Here is a 22,338-nt window from a genome sequence, read left to right as displayed (position 1 = left end):
GCGTGAACCCGGGAGGGGGAGCTTGCAGTGAGCCAAGATCACGCACTACTCTCCAGACGGGGCCGACAGAGCGAAGACTCCGTCTCAAAAATAAAAAAATAAAATAATTTAATTTAAATTTAAATTTTTTTTTTTTTTTTTTTTTTTTTTTTTGAGATGGAGTCTCACCTGTTGCCAGGGGTGGAATGTCATGGTGTGATCCTCGGCTCACTGCAAGCCTGCCTCCTGGTTCCAAGTGATTCTTCTGCCTCAGCCTCTCAAGTAGCTGGGATTCCAGGCGTGCACAACCATGCCCAACTAATTTTTTTTATTTTTAGTGGAGACGGGATTTCACTATGTTGGCCAGGGTGTTCTACGATTTCCTGACCTCGTGATCTGCTTGCCTCAGCCTCCGAAAGTGTTGGGATTACAGGTGTGAGCCGCTGCGCCCGGCCAGTGAGTTTCATTTTTAAAGAGATTCTATAAAGAGCACTTAGACTGGGAGCCGGGAGGCCTGGGTTCTGCCTTGAACTCTGCCTCTAACACATAGTAGACTTTAAGTCCTTTTCCAAGGTGGATCTAAATTTTCCTTTATATAAAAAAAGAAGTGGTAGACTAAATGATCTCTAGGGTCTGTCTCAGCTTTAACACCCAAAGCAATATAGTGTGGGTCTAATACTTGTATTTGGCGGGTAACACACTCTATGAGGTACTCTAGGGTCCCTGCATTTACAGCTAGAGTGAACAAAAGGGCAATGCCAAAAGCTCAGGCAGACAAGCCTATTATGTTAGCTGTTGGCATGATAGTCATCTGCTTCAGAGAATCTTGAAGTGTTGGCATTTCCATTTACATGTGTCTGTGGTTTTGATGAGATACAGCTGTAATTGGAGGGCATGTCATCAGATTCTTCCAGGGCCCACAGTCCACACTCCCCATATTAAACTTCATTGTCTGCTCCCTGATAGTATCCAGCCTAATGCTAAACATAAATCTCACTGCCTTTATCACCAGGATTTTATTTTGTGCAGAAAGTGTTTTGTGTTTGTTTATGTGATGATATTTCAGTAAAGTAAAGGTAGCACTCATTGAGTTAAAAGGTATTCTTGCCGCAGTGGCACCAATGCCTGATTTCAATAACTTACCCTATCATAGCATAGGTTCCCTCCGTTTTTTCTTTTTCTCTTTCTCCCCATAGGTTCTGCTCATAGTGTTGGACCAGTGATTCACAAAGTTTAATACAAATCAGATGAGTCTGGAGACTGTGGTGAAGAGCCTGTTTCTTGGAGCCAGCCTGCTGGGCTTCAAGTCTAGGTTCTACCACTAACTAGCTGTGTTACCTTGAAAACGTCACGTATCCTCTCTGTAAAGTTGGAAAGATAATCATAGTCTTCTCAAGAGGTTATTGGAAATATTAAATGAAATAATGATTATGGGAGACTTAGCACAGAATTTGGCAAGAAGTAAGCGTTTAATTGTTGATATCTGTCATTATTAGAAACTTCAGTGTAGTTTTGCAAAATACATGTGCCTGGGCTTTGGTCTCCTGAAACTCCAATTCAGTGGGACTTGTAGGAGAGCCAGGTATCTGTAGTAAAAACAACAAATTCCACAGGTGATTCAGATGAGCTGCCAGACATGCAGCTATCTACTTTAGTCTGCATAGATTTCCCAAGCTGACTCAGCTACAAGATTATCTCTGCTCACGTAGAAGTGGAAGGTAGAGAAGGTTTTAGAGCCAACTGGTTCCTACAATGTAGTGCCCAGACCAGGAGTATCAGCATCACCTGGGAACTTGTTAGATATGCAAATTCTTACACCCCGCTCCTCCCTGAGCTCTATTATACTAAATCAGAAACTCTGTGGGTTGGGCGCCAATGTTTAAATAAGCCCTCCAGGTGATTATGAGACGTAATAAAGTTTGAGATTACAGTTTTAAAAGAGGGCCTGGCTTAGCAGAACATCTCAACTCTGGTGAGTACTCATTACATGTCAGTTGAAAGAATGTTGAATGTTTTCCTTTTAAGTGTTGTTTACACTTACATGATTAATTCAGTTTTCAAAATGTTGTGCACAAAGTTTCTCCTTTAGCCTAGTGAGGTAGGCCCTATTTTATATATGAGTCATTTATGGCTAAGTTCAAAAGACTCAAAAGTTACAGAGCTGGAGTTTAGACCTAGAATTTTGTCTAGGATCCCTTTGTCAGGCTATGAATCTACCAAAAACTTTGTGTGTATTACAAGATCAAAGAACTGAAAACCTGAAACAATTTCTGATTGGCTCAGAGTTCTAGTCCACTTCCAGGATGCCTACTTAAGGACAGGGAGAAGCTATTTGAGGGTCAGGTTCCACTGGATCTTCTAGCCTGGTGCTCCTGAGCTAAACAATGAAAGCAGAACTTCACAGAGTGCTGGTCCTAAGCCTCAGTCCCAGGTCCGGTTACAGCCATGCCTCGCTTCTACTTACCGTGGTGACCTATCTGCCAGGTTCCCTTCTGTGTTTTGAAAATGAAATTTGACTGCTGGATCACAGGAAAGGGTTCACTCTCCTACTGATTGAAGGACACAAGAATTGCCTTGGGAATGAAGGACTCCTCTGGCTTTTTTCATAAGCCCAGGCCTTGAGTGAACTTTAGAGCAGAGTTTCTCAACCTCAGCACCATTGAAATATTGGTGCTGGTAACTTTTTGTAGTGCAAACTGTCCTGTGCTTTGTGGGGTGCATGCTAGCATCCTGGCCTCTATCCACTAGCTGCTGATATCACCTCCCAACCCTGGCTGGAATCCTGATAATCAAAAATGTCTCCAGAAATTACCAAATGTCCTCTGCAGGGAGAAGCAGTAGAGCAAAATCATGGCCAGTTGAGAATCACTACCTTAGTGAAAAGTTTTTCAGGTGCAAGCCTAAGAACTTCCTAATTTACCACCCTAGGAGAGAGTTTCTGCCTTTTCTTTTTGCCTCTATTGCTTGGGACAGAGGATCATATAAAAAAATCTGAATTCATCTTATAATGCCATTGAATTCAGTCATCATTATTGTCATCATTTACACTCTTACTGCTCCTGTGCACAGCCTAAGGATCTCTGTCATCAACACAGTACTCTAGGGCACCAAAACCACTCGGTTGGCACTACTCCCAACTTTTAAGCTCTCCTACTTGCAGGTGTTTAGAATATGTGCCCCACATTTTTCTGAGATGCTTGCTGAAAATGCATATCCCTAGGTACTACCTAGGGAGTGATTATCTGGGGATAAGTTACTGTATTCTATACTGTATGTTGTTTTAAAAGGACACTGTCCACTTTATCTTTTGGCATATGTTGAGACTCTGCAATGAAAAGGCTGTTAAGATGGCAGCCTCGGTTTTTTCTCACCTCCTACACCGAGTTTTTGCCTCTATTCCTTGTAACGGTATGGTATTAAGAAACCTAAGTGACAGATGATGACATAATTGTCATTTTCTCTGATATGTCAAGCAGATATTACTGTTCCTCTAATTGTAGCATTTCCTGAATAAGAAAAATACAAGAATTTTAGACACTATGGAATTGATAGAATTGGATGGGGTACTTAAATTGGTAGGAAATGAAAATATACATTAGGATAGTGGGTCGGGAGTCACACAAGACCTAATGCCATCTTGCTCTGAACTAGCAAATGGGACATTTAGGGAGAACAGTACAGATGTGCTCTAAGTTAAAAACATTTTTTTAAGGCAAATTCTGATGTACCAGAAATATTTATTCACACAGAGGATTTCCCGTTTTACAACTGGCTCCTTTAAATGTCAATCTTTTCAGATGAATATAAAAAATATGAATCAGTAAGAATACAAGTTACTGCCTGTTACTGAATTGTGTTGCATTAAAATGTAAGCAACATGGTGTGATACACAGCTCACTTGTAGGGATGGGCATAGGAGGCACCAGAGAGACAGGTGGTTACCCTTCACAGTGGCTACAATTTCCACACAAGAGGCCCATGCGACAGCCCATCAGGGATGAAATATTGTAAATGGAGATAGAGAAGGCAAATGAGGTCTTGAAATATGAGCTCCACATGAAAGTCACACCAGCAGACACTCTAAAAAGCAGGCATTGATTTGTGGTTCAGCTGATTCTCACAAGATCAGCTGTACATAATGAGCTTGGGGGAGGTGAACAACAGGAATTTATTCATCGAAAAGCGGTTAGTTATGTTCCTTGAGTAATGTCTGAGAGTCCTACTTTTTCAGAATCTGAACAAACAGAAAGTAAATAACTTCAAAAAAATTATTATCTCCAGAAAGAGATCCCCAAGACAATGTTTACAAAAGGGCTCTCAGTCTTTTTTGTTTGCTCACTTCTGTACCATTCATACACAATCCTTCCCAAAGCAATTGATTTTCAAATTGAGTTAGGGTAGGAATATAATACAGAAAAGCCTCTTCTTAATTCACAGACCAAATTTTAAAAAACCGTGAGAATGAAGGCAGTCATTGTAAATAAGACACCAGATAACAGGGGCAGACTGAGACTCTCTCTCCGGCACACTGGAATGATGGCTTGTATCCTGTAAGCAACAGAGCCCCAGCTCCACAAAGAATAACATGTCATGACTGCACCCTTGCCCCCTGCACACATGAAAGACAGCAAATGGATACAGAAAGTGTAGTTACCTGAGGATGAAGGGATAAACAAAATGGTTTAAACACAAGATCTAACAAGTAGACAAGCAGATTATTTGGTATATCACTTCTGAAATCAAAATAATTATTTGGGAAAGACAGCTTTTACGATTCTATCTGGTAGAGATTTGGTACATATTAGGTATGTGTCAGCATAAACAAAGTCACATACAACAAGATGAAGCATTCCCAGCTTCCTTTCCAAGAAAAGAAAGCCATGACTACCTCATACGAATTGTACTAATATTTGACTTTTATTGAGTGATTTCTTTGTGACAGTTGTCACATCAAGTACTTTACACGTATTAGGTCTTTACAATGACCCTAAGATGTAAGTGTTCTTTTGATCCCTGAAAAAACTAAGACAAAGTTTAGGCAACTTGTCAAACCTCTCAGGACTAGTCAATGAGTGAGATGGCCGGGCGCAGTGGCTCACATCTGTAATCCCAGCACTTTGGGAGGCTGAGGCGGGCAGATCACGAGGTGAAGAGATCCAGACCATCCTGGCTAACACGGTTGAAACCCCATCTCTAATAAAAATACAGTAAATTGGCCAGGTGTGGTGGCGGGGACCTGTAGTCCCAGCTACTCGGGAGGGTGAGGCAGGAGAATGGCATTAACCTGGCAGGTGGAGCTTGCAGTGAGCACAGATCACGCCACTGCACTCCAGCCTGGGTGACAGAGTGAGGCTCCATCTCAAAAAAAAAAAAAGTAGATGAGTGAAGTGTGTTTTGAATGAAGGCAATCTGACTCCAGAATTCACATTCTTAGCTATACTGTTACACAATTAATCTTTCATAAGGGTAGTCTCTAAGGGTGGTTAAACTTGAAGATTAATTGATTTCTTCAGGTTTTTCTTCATCTGCGATGACCAAGTTGCCAAGAAAATGAGGAGGAAGAAGTTGACTGAAGGAGAACAGCATGTCTTAATGATAGAAATGAGATGAAGCCATGGATGAGACCTGGGATGAAAACACTGTTCTCTGAATGGAGGATAAAGCTTGGAAAGTGTTGGATTGATAGGACCTATATGCCTCCATTCAGGGCCTCTATAAATGGTGGAACAGCAGAAATCATGCACAAAGGCACCCAGCTGAGGGAGCAAGTGAGGACTAAATCCTAACTTGGGTTCTTCTTGGTAGGCCATGTGCTGTCAGGAAGCTGTGGCGGGCAGAGGGAGCACTTTTCCCTAAGTTCCACAAAGGTGGCCTCTATAGGCTAGAAAAGAAGCTAGTGGTAATGGTTTTTTTCCCCCCAACAAGAGACAGGGTCTCTCTGTGCTGCCCAGGCTGGATTCAAACTCCTGGACTCAAGGGATCCTCCTGCCTCAGCCTCCCAAGTAGCTGGTACTACAAGTGCCTACCACTATACCTAGCTCTGGATAGCTGGTGTTTCAAAGAAAGTCACCTTCATGCTAAATCTCACCATTGCTTACATTTCTGAGAATCAGAGTCTCTGTTTTCAAATGTCAGAAGCAGTAAAGGTAAGGAAGAAATAAGGCATCAGAAGAAAGTGGAAAAAATCTTTTTGGACAGTCCGTAAATAAGTAACGACACTGAGCTTTGAAATTAGAGGTCATATACCAGTGTTTCTTAGCCCCCTGGGCACAGGTGGGATCAGGCAAATCAGGCTCAAAACTAGGTAAATAAATAATGAGAAATAGATGGTACTTGGAGTTTCAGTTCCACTTGCAAATCCTTTTTGTAAAAATTGAATAAGAAGCTTTTAAGATTTAGGACTCTCCTCCTCTAGCAGCCTTCTAAAGACATAACAAAGAGCTTATTGACACTGTTAACATTTATAACATACAGTCTGCCCTACAGATCTTCCCTGATATTCTAATAAATCCAAATATACACAAAAATCAATATTAGGAAGAAATTATACACATTTAATCACTGCAGGCAAAAGGTTATTCTAGAGGGTATAATCAGTATTTCTTGAAATTCAGCATTCACTTATCACCATCTTGATTATTGCCATATCCCTATATCACAAATCTGGATAACACATATACTTTTATGTTTTCTTTAACTGGTTTTGGCAAACTGAAATTTTTAACGAGAAAACTTGATATCTCTTCTGATATACATTGGTACATATTAGTTATGTGCTGGCATAGACAAAACCACATAAAACAAGATGAAGTAGTTCCAGCTTCCTTTCCAAGGGGAGAAAGCCATGACCAACTCAGAAAAATTGTACCAATATTAGACTTTCAATGAGTGATTTCTTCATGACAGTCACTGCATCAAGTACTTTACATGTATTAGGTCAGTCTTTACAATGACCCTAAGATGTAAGTATTCTTCTGTGATATCAAAGTAAATGTAAAAACCAATTTGCAAATGTAAAACCAATTTGCCTTTTATAAGAAAGAATGCAGAAAAGTAGATGCAATTGTTCTCACTCATAGGTGGGAACTGAACAATGAGAACACTTGGACACAGGAAGGGGAACATCTTACACCTGGGCCTGTCGTGGAGTGGGGCAGCTGGGAGGGATAGCATTAGGAGATATATGTTATGTAAATGATGAGTTAATGGGTGTAGCACACCAACATGGTACATGTATACATATGTAACAAACCTGCATGTTGTGCACAACACCCTAGAACTTAAAGTATAATAATAATTTTTTAAAAAGTAGATGCAATGAGAACAAAATAATGTCATGAATGTCTAGATAGATGCTATTGCTGGCCAGATGCTCTCAGCTTGAGGCCTTCTGTATCATTATAAAAAAATAGGTGATTATGTGTTATATTAAGGTCAAAGAACACTAAAAAATTGTGATGGTTTTCTTGAAGAAATATAGTAGTGGAAGAAAATGGAGTAGAATAGGATTTTCTCATTAGATAAATTCAATGTGATTTAAGAGCATATTGTTGTACTATAACCTGCCATAAGTAATAAAGTTTCCCCATATTGTCTATGAGGAGTTTGTACATAGAGCTCAACTGAATAGAGCAAAATACCTTTTTCATGCGTAATACCCCTCTGCTGGGAATAACCAACTTTTCTACATGCATGTCATGTACTTGATTAGAAACAAATCACTCACTTACCATGTTCATCAAGTAAAATATTGTCAGGCTTCATATCCCTAGAGGAGTAAAAAGAAAAAAGAAAGTTGCTCATAATAAAACAAACAGAGCTAAGGGGTAGGTGCAAGAAAATGCTCAAGAAAGCCAACTAGAGTTGAAACAATGTACTAGTCTCTCAATACTCATCTTCTCATTCAATTCTCACAGTAAATTTATGAAACAGAAAATACCCAATTTCTAAATCAGAAAACTGAAGCTTAACCCAAGGTCACGGAGCTAGTAAATGGAAAAACTGGGCTCTGAACCAAGGCCTCTCTCATTCAAAAACTCAGACTCTAAACTTCCTATAGCATATTGTATCTAAGCATGTAGATATTGGTCCTTTGGATCATGTAAAGCATTTACAGTGCCATAAAGTAACATTAGTGGTATTAAGCATCATTTTCTTGTGTAACTCTAGAATTACACAGATGATGTGAACTTAAAGACTATAAATGGGAAAAATATGATTGATAATGTAGTTATACAACCACCCCCTGTCTCCCTTTGCCTCCTCACATCCACACCTGCTGTTGCTTTGCCTGAATTAGAGTCCTCTCACTGAGTGCACTCAGACAACACAGATTTACCCTTAACCTCACAGCTCAGATGCCACTTCCTGCCGGAAGCCTTCCTGATTTTTCAATTCTGGGTCAAATTCCCCCTAACCCCATATATTCTGACCACACGGGATACTTCTTCCACCATAACATTTATCACACTTTATCACACACTTGGTTCTGTTTATTGATAATGGGACTTATTACTCATTAATATTTTTAAGTAAAGAGTAAGCTGACAGACTTGGTCTGTCAAAGATTAAGGTATTATTATTCTAGCAGCATGAAAGCCATTTGACTAGGCTGAAAATGTGTTCCCAAAACCAGTTTCAGAATTTCGTCCCTAATGGATTCTATGAATTTAGGCTGAAGGGCTTTAATGGTACATTAGGGAAAGGCAGTAAAAATCTGAGAGTGGAAAAGTGAGGGCTATTATAAAGTACAACGTGATTCTTTGATTCAGGAGTGCTCCTTACTATAATATTCACCAAGGCTTTGCAAACTCTATCGTTCTATCCTCCAAGTATTAACCATCAGACTACTCCCTTCATTGGAAGAAGGTGGGTTTTGTGCTCTCCTATGGATTTTTTTTTTTTACTTTGCTATTTTTTCAGTCATTTTAATATAAAAATTGTGTGTTTAAAGTGGCCAACATGATACTTTGATGTAGCAAATTTCCAGTATATAATACAATGTTACTAACTATAGTTATCTTGCTGTACATCAGTGTGTAAAAGACTGGTCCAAATCTTTCACTAACTACCCTAGGAATAATAATTAAATAACTATAGGTCTTATAACACTCTAAAAAAATATTTTGGCCAGGCACAGTGGTGTGTACCTATAGTCCCAGCCACTCAGGAGGTGGAGGAGGGAGTATCACCTGAGCCCAGGAGTTTGAGGCGCATTGCACTATGATTGTGCCCTGAATAGCCACTGCACTCCAGCCTGGGCAACAAAGCAAAATCCCGACTCAAAAATTTTTTCTAATCTCTGCAAGTTTTCCAAGTGGACCATGATGTCAGGGATGGTTTCTTGATTAATATCATATTCTATCCCAGTGCCTCATGGTCAGTAAATGAAGAACTTAATGACACCCAGAGAAATTCCAATGCACTCAAGAAGGCTGATCCTAACAGTATATACAGAGCACTGTGACACTGTGGCACACCATCAAATACTCTCTGCAGCATAAAGCTAGAGATAAACCAGGTATTTGGCTCTTTCCACCTCTTCAGATCTGAATCCAGTGAGCATCAGGTACTGTTTGCCAGGTGAGAAAGAGGCCCAGAGGAGCCCTACCAAAGATGGATGAGAATTGAGTGAGGCAAGATCAGTATAAAATTTCTTGGCCTGAATTTATGAGGACTTCCTGGGAGAAATTAATTGCTGTGGATTTGACATTTTATGAGCTTTCTGTTAAATCCCTGAGTACCATTTTTCTTATTTATTGAATCTATACATCATTGTGCTAACTACTTTTCCCAGAAACTACTTTGAAACTTAATAACACGGAGATCAGAGAGGGAACAATTAGTTTAATGTGATACTTCTTAATTAAATCTTGTATTCATTTATTCATCAGATATTTACCTACTTTGGTAAGTCACTGTAGTAAGATACAGAAAACCTAAAGATAAATGAGACATAGTTCCCTCGGGATGGAAAGGATGAGAAAGCTTCATAAAGAACAATGACATAGAATGGGAAAGGGGTATTTTTACTGCAAATTCAGAGAAAGAATATAAGAAAATTTAAGAAAATGTATAAGAGAAAGTGGATTTGTAAACATAAAATAAATTACCTAAGCTTAGATTCTAACTATATAGTTTCTCCAAAACATAACAGGGTAACATCTAATTCACTACAGGGTAAATTGCAGTATGGAAGGTTGTTTATTCATATACCAGGAGAGAGCAAATGAAAAGAAACTTAGTGTGCTCTATTAAAATTCCTACTAGAGCAAGTTGAGATTTTCTAGTTCTAAATTTTAGCACCACTTCTTTACCTTTTCAGTCTTCTCAAGTAAAAATAAATATGAAATAACTCACAATATATTTCTTTCATTGAAAGTAGTCTATAATATATTTTAACTTAGTGGATAATAAGCCTGGATATGCTTCAAAATCAACTGGGGAGATTTGAACAGTGTGGATTCTCTTGTCAGGGGCATTCAGACCAGAGTAACTCCATCTTGAATAGGTGAGATAGGAATTTAGTGATCAGCAGGACTGGTTTTGCAAGGTACAGGTCACAAAGACCCTGCTGATAGAAATAAGATGCAGTAAAGAAGCTGGCCAAAATCAAGATGGTGACAAAAGTGATCTCTGGTCATCCTCACTGCTCATTATACACTAATTATAATACATGAGCATGCTAAAAGACACTCTCACCAGCACCACGACAAATGCCTTGGTAATGTCTGGACACTACCTATATGGTCTAAAATGGGGAGGAACCCTCAGTACTGGGAATTCCCCAAAGTCTTAACTCATTTCAGCATTAACTCAAAAGTCCACAGTAAAATGTCTCATCTAAGATAAGGCAAGTCCCTTTTGCCTATGAGCCTGTAAAATCAAAAACAAGTTAGTTACTTCTTAGATACAATGGGGTTACAGGCATTGGGTAAATACACTCATTCCAAATAAGAGGAATTGGCCAAAACAAAGGGGCTACAGGTCTCATGCAAGTCTGAAATCCAGCAGGGCTGTATAATCTTAAAACTCCAAAATAATGTTCTTTGACTCCATGTCTTACATACAGGTCACACTGATATAAGATGTGGGCTCCCACAACCTTGGGCAGCTCCACCTCTGTGGCTTTCCAGGGTATAGCCCCCTTCCTGACTGCTTTCACTGGCTGGCTTTACATGTCTACAGCTTTTCCAGGCACATGGTGGAAACTGTTGGTGGATCTACCATTCTGGGGTCTGGAGGACAGTGGCCTTCTTCTCACAGCTCCACCAGGCAGTGTCCCATTGGGGACTCTGTGTGTGGGTTCCCACCCTACATTTCCCTTCCACACTGCCCTAGCAGAGGTTCTCCATAAGGGCTCTGCCCATGTAGCACACCTCTGCCTGGACATCCAGGCATTTTCATACATCCTCTGAAATCCAGGCAGAGGTTCCCAAACCTCAATTCTTAACTTCTGTGCATCCACAGGCCCAACACCATGTGTAAGCCACCAAGGCTTGGGGCTTATACTCTCTGAAGCAATGGTCTGAACTGTATGTTGGCCCCTTTAGAAACTGCTGGGATGCAGGGCAGCAAGTCCTGAGACTATATAAAGTAGCAAGGCCCTGGGCCCAGCCCATGAAACCAGTTTTCCTCCCAGGACTCAGGGCTTTGTGATAGGAGGGGCTACCTCTGACATGCCCTGGAGACATTTTCCCCATTGTTTTGGCAATTAACATTTTGCTCCTCATTACTGATGCAAATTTCTACAGCCAGTTTGAATTTCTTCTCAGAAAATAGATTTCTCTTTTCTATTCCATCATCAGGCTACAAATTTTCTGAACTTTTATTCTCTGCTTTTCTTTTAAACCTAAGTTCTAATTCCAAACCATATCTTTATGAATGAATAAAACTAAATGCTTTTAAGAGAACCCAAGTCACCTCTTGAAAGTTTTGCTGTTTAGAAATTTCTTCCACCAGATATCCTAAATAATCTCTCTCAAGTTCAAAGTTACACAGATCTCTATGGCAGGGAAAAAAATGTCACCAGTCTCTTTGCTAAAGCATAACAAGAATCACTTTTGCTCTAGTTCCCAGTAAGTTCCTCATCTCCACACGAGGCCACCTCAGCCTGGACTTTTTCATTCATATCACTATCAGCATTTTGGTCAAAGCCATTCAACAAGTCTCTAGGAAGTTCCACACTTTCCCACATTTTCCTGTCTTCTTCTTAGCCCTCCAAACTGTTCGAACCCCTGCCTGTTACCCAGTTCCAAAGTCACTTCCACATTTTTGGGTATCTTTACAGCAGTGCCCCACTCCTCATACCAACTGACTTTATTAGTCTGTTCTCACACTGCTACTAAAGACATACTCAAGACTGGGTAATTTATAATGAAAAAGAGGTTTAATGGACTCACAGTTCCACATGACTGGGGAGCCCTCACCATCATGGCAGAAGGTGACGGAGGAGCAAAGGCACCTCTTACGTGGTGGCAGGCAAGAGACCATGTGCAGGGGAATTGCCCATTATAAAACCATCATTTCTCTTGAGACTCACCCACTATCACAAGAACAGCATTGGAAAAACCCACCCCCATGACTCAATTAACTCCCACTGCATTCTTCCTATGACAAATGGAGATTATGGGAGCTACAATTCAAGATGAGATTTGGATGGGGACACAGCCAAAACACATCAATATCATAAGCAGATAGCTAATGATGAATTCCCTCTTGTTATTTATCATTCTTGGTGACTTCAGTGTCTACACGAATGCTCCATCCAACACCCTGGCCTCTCGGGTTCCGTGACTTGCCTCCAATAATCTTTTCATCCACCCTATACCAATAGTTTCCTTATTCTCACTTCCTTAATCATTTCCTTGTCATAACTACAGCCTAGCCCCTGACCAGCATTTATCCAATACAATTTCCAAACTGGCATATCTGTCACACTAAGACCACCAATTATTGACCTTGTCACTTTTTCTTTATACATCAAAACTCTCATATCCTCAATTCCTGCCCATAGTTCACTTTTAACGTTCTTTGTAAGAATCCTTCATTCTCTCAACCCCCAGTCCCTACTAGCATGTAAGTTCTAAGTGAAATGACTTCTTTTCTGTATTGTTCAATGCAGCAGCTCCTGGACTCATAAAGGTACCCAAGAATAAAGTAGGTGCTCGAGTAACTATTTGTCATAAAAATGAACGAATCCTGGCTCCCTGGTTTCTCAAATTCTTGGAATACTAAGCCCTGCATGTCTTTTTTCCCCTAAGAAGAGAAGAGAAAACAAAACAAAACAACATATCCCCACCCCAAAAACAACCCAAACAAACCCTGTGTGCCAGATGCACCATATTTATCATTGGCCAACTAAGAAACTTGACTTTCTAGTAAGTGTATGAGTAAGAGTAATAAATAAGAAGTGATTTATGCCTGTTATGAGCCTATGATTTCAGAGGGACTACGGAATTTTGGGAGTGATAAAGGGAAATTCTAAGACACACACTTTGGAAATTTTTCATTGCATCTTGGTTTGATAAAACAAAAAGAGCCATGTCCTGCTGAACCAGCTGATTCCAGCTGTGAAAACTATAAATAGCAGAGTGGAAATACAATGTTCCTTGTGGCAGGATCCAAAGAAGAATTGATATATCTGCTATTCTCACTTGAATGACTTTACAAGACATTAGCGGAGTTAACAGGCTAATTATATCCCTTCATTGAGTCTCCCCTGGAGTCAAGTTGCTCACCCTGCAATCCTATACCAGATACATGTACATGAAAATAGCAAACAAGGAAATTGGCATATCCAAGCCAAAATCAACTCCTTCAGTGTCCCATGGCCTTCTGATGGTCCATAGTTTGTATTTAGTTCTTTGCCACATAACAGTCTCTTAGATTGGGCCAATGCCAAGTTCTGGAGAGGGGAAAAAATCCTATACATATAATTCTGTAACATATTATTTAGGGTGTCACAAATGGGCTATTGGTCTCAAAAAACAGACCTATGTTAAGAGGGAGTGAGGGAAAATTATAAGGAAAAACGGTTTGGAACAGGGGGCAGAAGTGAAAAGCTGTCAGGGTTAGATGATTAAAGACTACTAGGTATCATCCTCCTAAGATTGTACCTGACAATCTTTGGTTGTAATCCCAGTCACTCATTATGTAATCTTGGACAAACGATCTAAACTCTCTAGAGCTTAGCATACTAAAGTTTACTGAAGTATAGTGGGCATATATAGTATTCCATGTAAGTATATATACCTACAAATAGCCAGAGGTGATAGACAAAATATTTAACAACTAGAACAACACAGTCATCAGTCATCAGAAGGGATGGTGATGGATGGTGATGGAAGCCCGGAGCAGTGCCCTGAAGGACCTCTCCTGGGCCAGGAGTTAGCACTTCAGTTGCTGGGTCAAGGAAGGGAGCGGGTGGGGAATGAGGGGGAGATTGGAAAAGGGGCTAGAGTAGCAGGAAAGTTCAGGCATGAGCTCTTCATCAGCCAATGCACTGAAATACAACTGATATGACCAGGCCAGTGTATGTAGATTAAACATGAGCCCTGTATAGGCTATACTGTGTGTAGTGTATGTATGTATGTAGTGTATGAGTGTGTATGTATATATGTGTGTGCATATATACTCTTCACATATATATATGGATGAGTATATTAGTATAGTACTTAGTAATGTTGGTAATAGTCTCAAACACAAATGGTCCTATCCAACCCCAAGGATTTCTAGGTTGATTTGGGAAGCAGTAGATAGTAGAGGTTTAAGAGTTTGAATTCTGTAGTCAAATGGCTGAGGTTCAAATCTTGACTGTGCAGCTTACTAATGGTCATTTTGGTTGCCTTTCTAATATGCATTCTTCATTCTCTTAATCATTTCAATTTTCAATTGGGTATTTTCACTTCCCTGTAGCACACACGTTCACGCACACATGCACACACGTGCGCGTGCATGCATGTACATACACAAACACACACACTGTATTTTGGTGCTTTGGGAAACCTACTCTACCCTGACTGTAGGGAAGGACTATGTGAGTCAGGTCTAAGTAAGAGTTATCCCATCCCACAGGCCCTGTTATTGGTTCACAGATGGGCTGATGGCCCAATTTAAGCCACTGAGTATCAGAAAGAGTTACGCTGTGGGCTTCTGAGGAAAAAGCTTCCTTGCTGTCCTGGGGAAAGTTTTGAGAAGGAGTGTGATTCTTTAGATTTAAAGAATTTAGCATGCAGCCCTGGGCAGCAGGCAGCTTGCTTGCAATCACATGGAGGAACAAGCTGAGGATGAAGTGACCACATGGAAAGGAGAGAAGAGAATGAAAAAAAACCAGTTAGTTGGTGATACTCTTGAGTTGTTCAATCAAGATACCCTCCAAGTCCAGCACACATCTGGGTTTTCTGATTTTATAAGATAATAAATCTCTTTATTGTTTAAACCATTATGAGGTTTTCTGTTGAGAACAAAACCATGTCAGTAATAAAACTTTCTGAGACTCAGCCTTCCACATCTGTAACTGAGGACAATAATCATATCTACTTTATAGAGTTGTAGTGATTTAGTTAAATGGCACATGTAAAACTCGTAGTATAGTATTCCCCCCTTATCTGCAGTTTTACTTTGTTACCCACAGTCAACTGTGGTCCAAAAGTAGGTAAGTACAGCACAATCAGATACTTTGAGAGAGGGACTTCATTTACACACTTTTACTCCAGCGTATTGTTATAATCGTTCTATTATTAGTTATTGTTAATCTCTTACTCTATGAATCAAACTTCATCACAGGTATGTACAAAAGGGAAAAAACATAGTATATATGGGTTTGGAAATATCTGCAGTTTCAGGCATCCACTGGGGGTCTTGAATGTATCCCTCATGCATCAAGGGGGACTACTGTGTAGTATCTGGCACACAGTAATTGTTCAACTAACTTGCAGAAAACATCGAACACATAATTAGGAAGTGTCCAGTGTAAGAAGAGCTAAATAGTGAGAAACGATAAGCTGAGAATGTTAAATGATGAATCGATGTTTTCAATTATTGAACCATTGTGACAGCATCATGATGACAGATTTCATTTATTGCAATATTTGAGAAACCAGACTAAGCCCTTTTTATACTTTATTCCACACTATCCTCAAACAACCTTATGAACCACATACAATTATTATCCCTATTTCATAGATGGGACCACAGTGGTACACAAATCTGATGTTACTATTCCACTGTTATTCACTACTATGGAAAAATTCAAGACTCCATGTTTATCTGATACCAGGGTTAATACTCAAAACATTTAAAAATGGCATAAACACAAATCAGAATGGGACATGGACCAGTAAGAATGGCTGCCATCCATAAATTACCAGTACAACAGTACTAGTGGGTGGTTACTGAGCGGAAGCCCTGCCTGACTGCACACTTAGTAAAACTCCAACAGGCAGCAACTGAGCCATAAGGCTATTTGTGAACCAACAGAGGAACTTTCTAATGATTACGGATGTCTGAAAATGAACCACTTTATGTGGTAGTGACTATCCCATCCCTGAGGTATGATGATTCCTTGTCGGGGAGACTGCAGAAGAAATTCTGCCTTTAGGTGAAGGTAAGGCTTGTCAACCTCCAAATTACTCCTCACTTCTAATTTCCTATGGCCTTGTAACGGCCCATAGTTGTTTCACAATTATCTGGAAAATCGCAGTGTGGCTTCCATTTATTAAGCACTCCTGATTTTGCAGGCATTATTGTAGGAGCTGCTCATATTTTTCCTGCTTTCTTATATATAATGTTATTATACCTATTTAACAAAATTTAAAGAAATTCAGTTTATTAATTTGCCTAAAGTCATACAGCTCACAAATTGATCCCTGATGTAACTATTACAAAGCCTCTTAATCTCGCTAACATACCACACTCTGCTTTTTAGTGAGATTATTATTCTTTCTTAATGTTTGCATTATATAAGAATGTATAATGATTTGGGTGATGATGTATCCTGGAGTATGAGAAGGAACAGTAAGTTTTTCCCACAGCTTATTGCAAAGAAGATAACTCAAAGCAAATGGGTATCATAAATTAATATAAATGAGTAGCTAGAATGTATTGAATGTTTTTATGTAAGACTGTATATTCATTAGAATATATCCTCACCACAGCCTGTGAAGTATGTATAGCTATCTTCATTTTACGGATAAAACAAATGAGGTTGAGAGATGCTGAGTGTCTTGCCCAAGTTGCCCGTCTTGTAACTGGCAGAGCCACTACGTAATTCAAATGCTGCTGTTCATTGCTGGTGATAAACACCATGCAAAGAGCCTCACTGTCAACATGTGAATATTACAGTGGAAAACTGCATAACAAGGTTTGAGCAAATGAAATATCCTCATTTTATGTCTTAAAAGGATATAAAACTGTATGCATTATATATATCTATGCCATTGTATAGCTGCCCCCCAACTTACAATGGATTATGCCCTGATAAACCCATTGTAAGCTCAAAATATTGTAAGTCAAAAATGTGTCTACTTTGCCTAACCTACCAAATATCATAGTTCTAAGAGGACTAAAACCATAGTTTTATACTTCAAAGCTCTTTTCAGAGCTCTGTGTCCAACATGCATAATTGATCAATATTATGTGTTAAATAACTAAACCTGAAAGAATAAAGCTTAAGCTTTATATTATAATGTATTCTGGGCAAAGTGAAATAGAACTTGGACCAAATCACAGGTTGCATATTAACGAAACCCTTAACCTAATAGAAATTATTAAAAGCTCTGCCAGTCTAGTTAAATGTTAACCTGTACACAAGCAGTTCTCTTTGCCTTTTCACATGGGTTTTCACAAATGCGTGGCTTTGTGTGAGAAACACAATTGCAAAGCCCTTTTGAAACTGCTTGATGCATACAACACAAAGAAGGCAGATTCTCCTGTTTTCACAATGTGTAATTCATGCTCATTCATTATTCGGTAGCTCGGGAGCAGGTGCTGAATAGAACACATCAACCTAATACCCTCATTACTGCACTGCCGTTTTGTTTTGAGGCTCAAGTGGCCCTTCTGCTATGAGAGTTAGAAAAAGAGAACATTTGCAAGGGCTTGTGGTCTACTGAAAAGAAGATTTACCAAAACAAAAAGAAAGGGCATTTTCTTAATGCCCACAGATGATAGCCTAAAACCAAAGTCTATTATTCCACTGCAACAAACAGAAACTATTATCAACACATGAAAGAAAGCCAGCATCAAATAGAACACACACAGTGTAAGTAATCACATAATTTTTAGACTTTAAGTTTTCTCATACTGGACATGTAGCTTTGGTAAAATGGAAAAGATTTAACTTTCCTAATAGATACATAAAAGCAAAACAAAACACCTTGAGCAAGAGAAATGGTATAAAAAAGCCACAGATACTGAAAATATCTTCCCAAACCTGAAATACAAAAGTAAGCAAAGATAGTCTCTGGCATCATTAAAATAGGTTACCATATACTAAAGCCAATGGACTTGACTTACTGAATATTCTCTTGGATTACTTTAATTTCACAAACAATACTAACAAGTTTTGTCACTTGGTCTTCTATCCCATAATGTATTGTAAGCAGCATGTTAAGAGTAAGGACAGAAGGTGCTCTGAGTAGCACCTACTAGCGAAGCAAAGATGAAAATATTAGCAGCAAAGAAAACAATAAAAATGTATTTACTACATTCATTTGTTAGAGCTGCTGTCACAAAGTATGACAAACAGTGGCTTGAAGAACACAGAAATTTATTTTCTCACAGTTCTGAAGGTAGAAAGTCCAAAATCAAGATGCCAGCAGGGCCCATGCTTCTTCTGAAACCTCTCAGGGAAACTCCTCCCAGGCATCTTGCAGCCTCTGTGGGTATGCTGGCAATCTCTGGCATTCCTTGGCTGATGGACCCATCGCACCAATCCCCCATCTTCACCTGTCCTCCTCCCTGTGCCTCTCTACAATCCACATCGTATTCACTCTGTGTACGTTCCTCTGTGTCCAAAGTTCCTCTTTTCATAAGGACACCAGTCATACTGCATTAGGGCCTACACTAGTGGCCTCATTCTAACTTGACTATCTGGGTAAAAACCTTCTTTCCAAAAAAGATCACAGTCTGAGGCACTGGAGGTTAGGAATTCAACAAATCTTTTTGAGGGAGCACAATTTAACATATAGTACCTACCCACTAAAATATGTATCTAAAGTGAAGTTTTATGCCATTGGGTAAACAGCACTGAACAGCTCATCTGATCTTGAGGATATCTTATTATTCTAAGAGTGAAAGTAAGGGCATCTATATTTAGAACAGGGCCTTTGAAGACGGTAATTCTACATTTGAATCTGGTCCCCATAGACTGACTGTATATTGGCATGTTGCTTATTCCCCTCAGAGCATTGTTGATTATGAAGTTAGGTGTGGAACCTGCCAATTAGCACAGTACCCAGTTCTTGGTATAAGCAATAAGTGATAGCACCTGTTAAGTCATTTAAAAAGTGACATAGGTACTTTGTAGTATAAATTAGTTAAAAAACTCTGATGAGCTGAAAGAAATAAATACTTCCAGGAATTAGAAAAACATCTCTCGGCCGGGCGCGGTGGCTCAGGCCTGTAATCCCAGCACTTCGGGAGGCCGAGACAGGTGGATCACGAGGTCACGAGATCGAGACCATCCTGGCTAACATGGTGAAACCCCGTCTCTACTAAAAAATACAAAAAACTAGCTGGGCGAGGTGGCGGGCGCCTGTAGTCCCAGCTACTCGGGAGGCTGAGGCAGGAGAATGGCGTGAACCCGGGAGGCGGAGCTTGCAGTGAGCTGAGATCGGGCCACTGCACTCCAGCCCGGGCGACAGAGCGAGACTCCGTCTCAAAAAAAAAAAAAAAAAAAAAAAAAAAATCTCTCCAGATGACTCATTCCCACATGCTTCAGAAACCTGAGGTGTCACTGTGTTGGCAAATTTATTTCTTAGGAGCTTACCTGTCACTCAGCGATCATTGACTAAAATGATTAGCTGCAGAAAGTTCTTATTTTTTCCTATAAATTATCATCTCAAGAAAATAAAATGTGACTGCTAAGATAGTACAGTGTGTGAGAATTAGACACAAAGGTGACATTCCAGCCCAGATCTCTGCCTGAAATAAGCTAAAGACCTCAGTTAAAACAAACATAATTTTGGCCCACAACCAAATTGCAAACAAGACCTTGATTGGTAAATGTGCTAATAGGCATTTATCACAAGTCACTATCACAGGCTCTCTAGACAGGTCACTACAGTTGGGCAGCCTTCTGGGAGGGGAACGAGTGTGTGGTAGAGCAGAGGAACAATGAGGAGGTCATACTTGGAAGAGCAGCCTACCAGGGCAGAGAGGAAATCATCCTAGAGTCTTAGATATAAAAGAATCATTTCTGATCACTAGTTGAAACCTCCTCACTTCTTCCTTGACAGGGAAGTTCAGGACTATATTTAAGGTCATAGAAGAAATTGGTATCGAACTGTGATGCAGTGCAACTTCTTTAGAGGAAACGTGGTGAACAGACTGTACGGTGACCCCAGGATTCCCAGCTTTTGGTGTTCACACCCTTGCATAATTTCCAGCCCCTCAGCATGGGCTGGTTCCACGGTTTGTTTCTAACTGACATTACATGGCAGATGTGACAGTCTCACTTCTGTGACTGAGTTATGTTACAATGTTATACATCATTATTCAAGTATATATACTCTGTTGTCTTGCTAGCCAACTCACTCTACAGTATTCTTCTCCTTGTTAAATTTGAAGAAAGTAGCCACCATGAGTCCTACAGCCACAAGGAAATTCCTTCCACCAGCATTCTGACTGAGCTTGGAAGTGGATCAGTTCAGCCTCCAGAAGAGAACCCAGTTCTGGCTGACACCTTAATGGCAGCTGTGCCGAGAATCCAACTAGACTGTGCCCAGACACCTGACCCAAAGAAACTGCGAGCTGATAAAGGTATGTTCTTTCTGGTCACTGGGTCTGTGGGAATTGGTTACACAGCATACAAAACTAATCCAGCATAGTGGAAAGGCAGCCCAGAACCCCACATGCTGTGGACACACAGAGGAATGTGTGGAATAAATTGAGAACTTGGTGAAGATGACATCCTCCACAGCAACCTGTACCTTCTGCACTCTCCCAGTGGTTACATGTACATACTGTCCTCATTCATTTGTTCAGTCATTGAATTATCCAGCAAGCACTCTAGTTTAGACCCAGGGCAAGCTGCTGGAGATTAAAACATAAGTGAGGTTTGTAAATAAGTGAGGTGTAGTATCCACCCATGAGGGCTTAAGTATAGGAGAGGGAAACAGCTTTTTATATAGACTATCATGGTCCAGAGGCTACAATTAGAGATATAACCATGAGCATTGGGAAGATGCAGCTAAGAATACTCTGTGTGTGTGTGTCTGTGTGCGTGTGTGTGTGTGTGTGCGCGCGCGCACATGCACATGCATGCAGGCACACATCCATAGCTCGGGATATGCACATAACAGCTTTCATTCTTTATGGCACATGCCACAACATTTGATATTAATGTTGAAGTGTTTACTTGACTTTTTCACACTATGATATTAACAACTTCACATGATAGGGGGATTGTTTTGTTCCCCATGGGGGCCTGGCATTCCGAACACTGGCAAATAGGTACTCAAGAAATATTTTTTGAATAAATACTTGGACTAGAAGCATTATTCCTAAAATTTTTTTCTTCACTGTCAAGTTACTGATTTCTAGAAGAATGATAGGAACTTCTCATAAGCAGCTACTCCAGCCCAAGAGGTCATGTGTAAGAAATAATTTCTATCTACATCTTATACAGTCCCTAAAATGAATCTGGAATCAGTTATTGGTTCCAGTGAGTACAGCAAAGAAAGCAAAGGTGATAAATAAAAATACTACCATCCTGTGTTTTTCTAGACAGTCATACATTTTCTTTTATTTCTCTTCAACATTTTGATACTCAATACGAAATGAAATGTTTGCAGCTCTCTCTATCGTACTGCAATTACTGGCACAAATTGCTCTAATTAGATTTTTATCTCATTCCTATAAAAATTTAGAAAACAGTGAGTTATAACCTCATGATAGTGGGGGGTAATTCCCAGAGGGAAAAACAATCAACCGTCCACTCAAACGGTATTTTGACCCGAGATGATTTACTGTTTAATTGTCCCATACAATCCATCTCATTAGCTTAAATTCATAATTGAGTCTTCTTTAAGATCTGACAAGGGAGTAAACAGAAATTTGTCTTTGAAATAGAATATTAAATAATTGGCCGGGCGCGGTGGCTCAAGCCTGTAATCCCAGCACTTTGGGAGGCCGAGA

General features: G+C 39.9%; 1 protein-coding gene across 1 annotated transcript in view; it reads right to left on the bottom strand.

Annotated features, from left to right (window-relative positions):
• STK32A (serine/threonine kinase 32A) overlaps positions 1–22,338 on the bottom strand; it is a 151,626-nt gene that overhangs the window by 34,554 nt on the left and 94,734 nt on the right. Inside the window, exon 6 of the mRNA XM_017872394.1 lies at positions 7,710–7,747. Coding sequence (XP_017727883.1) covers positions 7,710–7,747 — 38 coding nt within the window. The remainder of the gene's footprint in view (positions 1–7,709; positions 7,748–22,338) is intronic.

This window comes from Rhinopithecus bieti, unplaced genomic scaffold, assembly GCF_001698545.2.
Source record: "Rhinopithecus bieti isolate Rb0 unplaced genomic scaffold, ASM169854v2 scaffold_757, whole genome shotgun sequence".
Lineage (NCBI taxonomy): Eukaryota > Metazoa > Chordata > Mammalia > Primates > Cercopithecidae > Rhinopithecus > Rhinopithecus bieti.
Note: the sequence above shows the minus strand (reverse complement) of the source record. Positions and strands in the feature narration are given on the sequence as shown.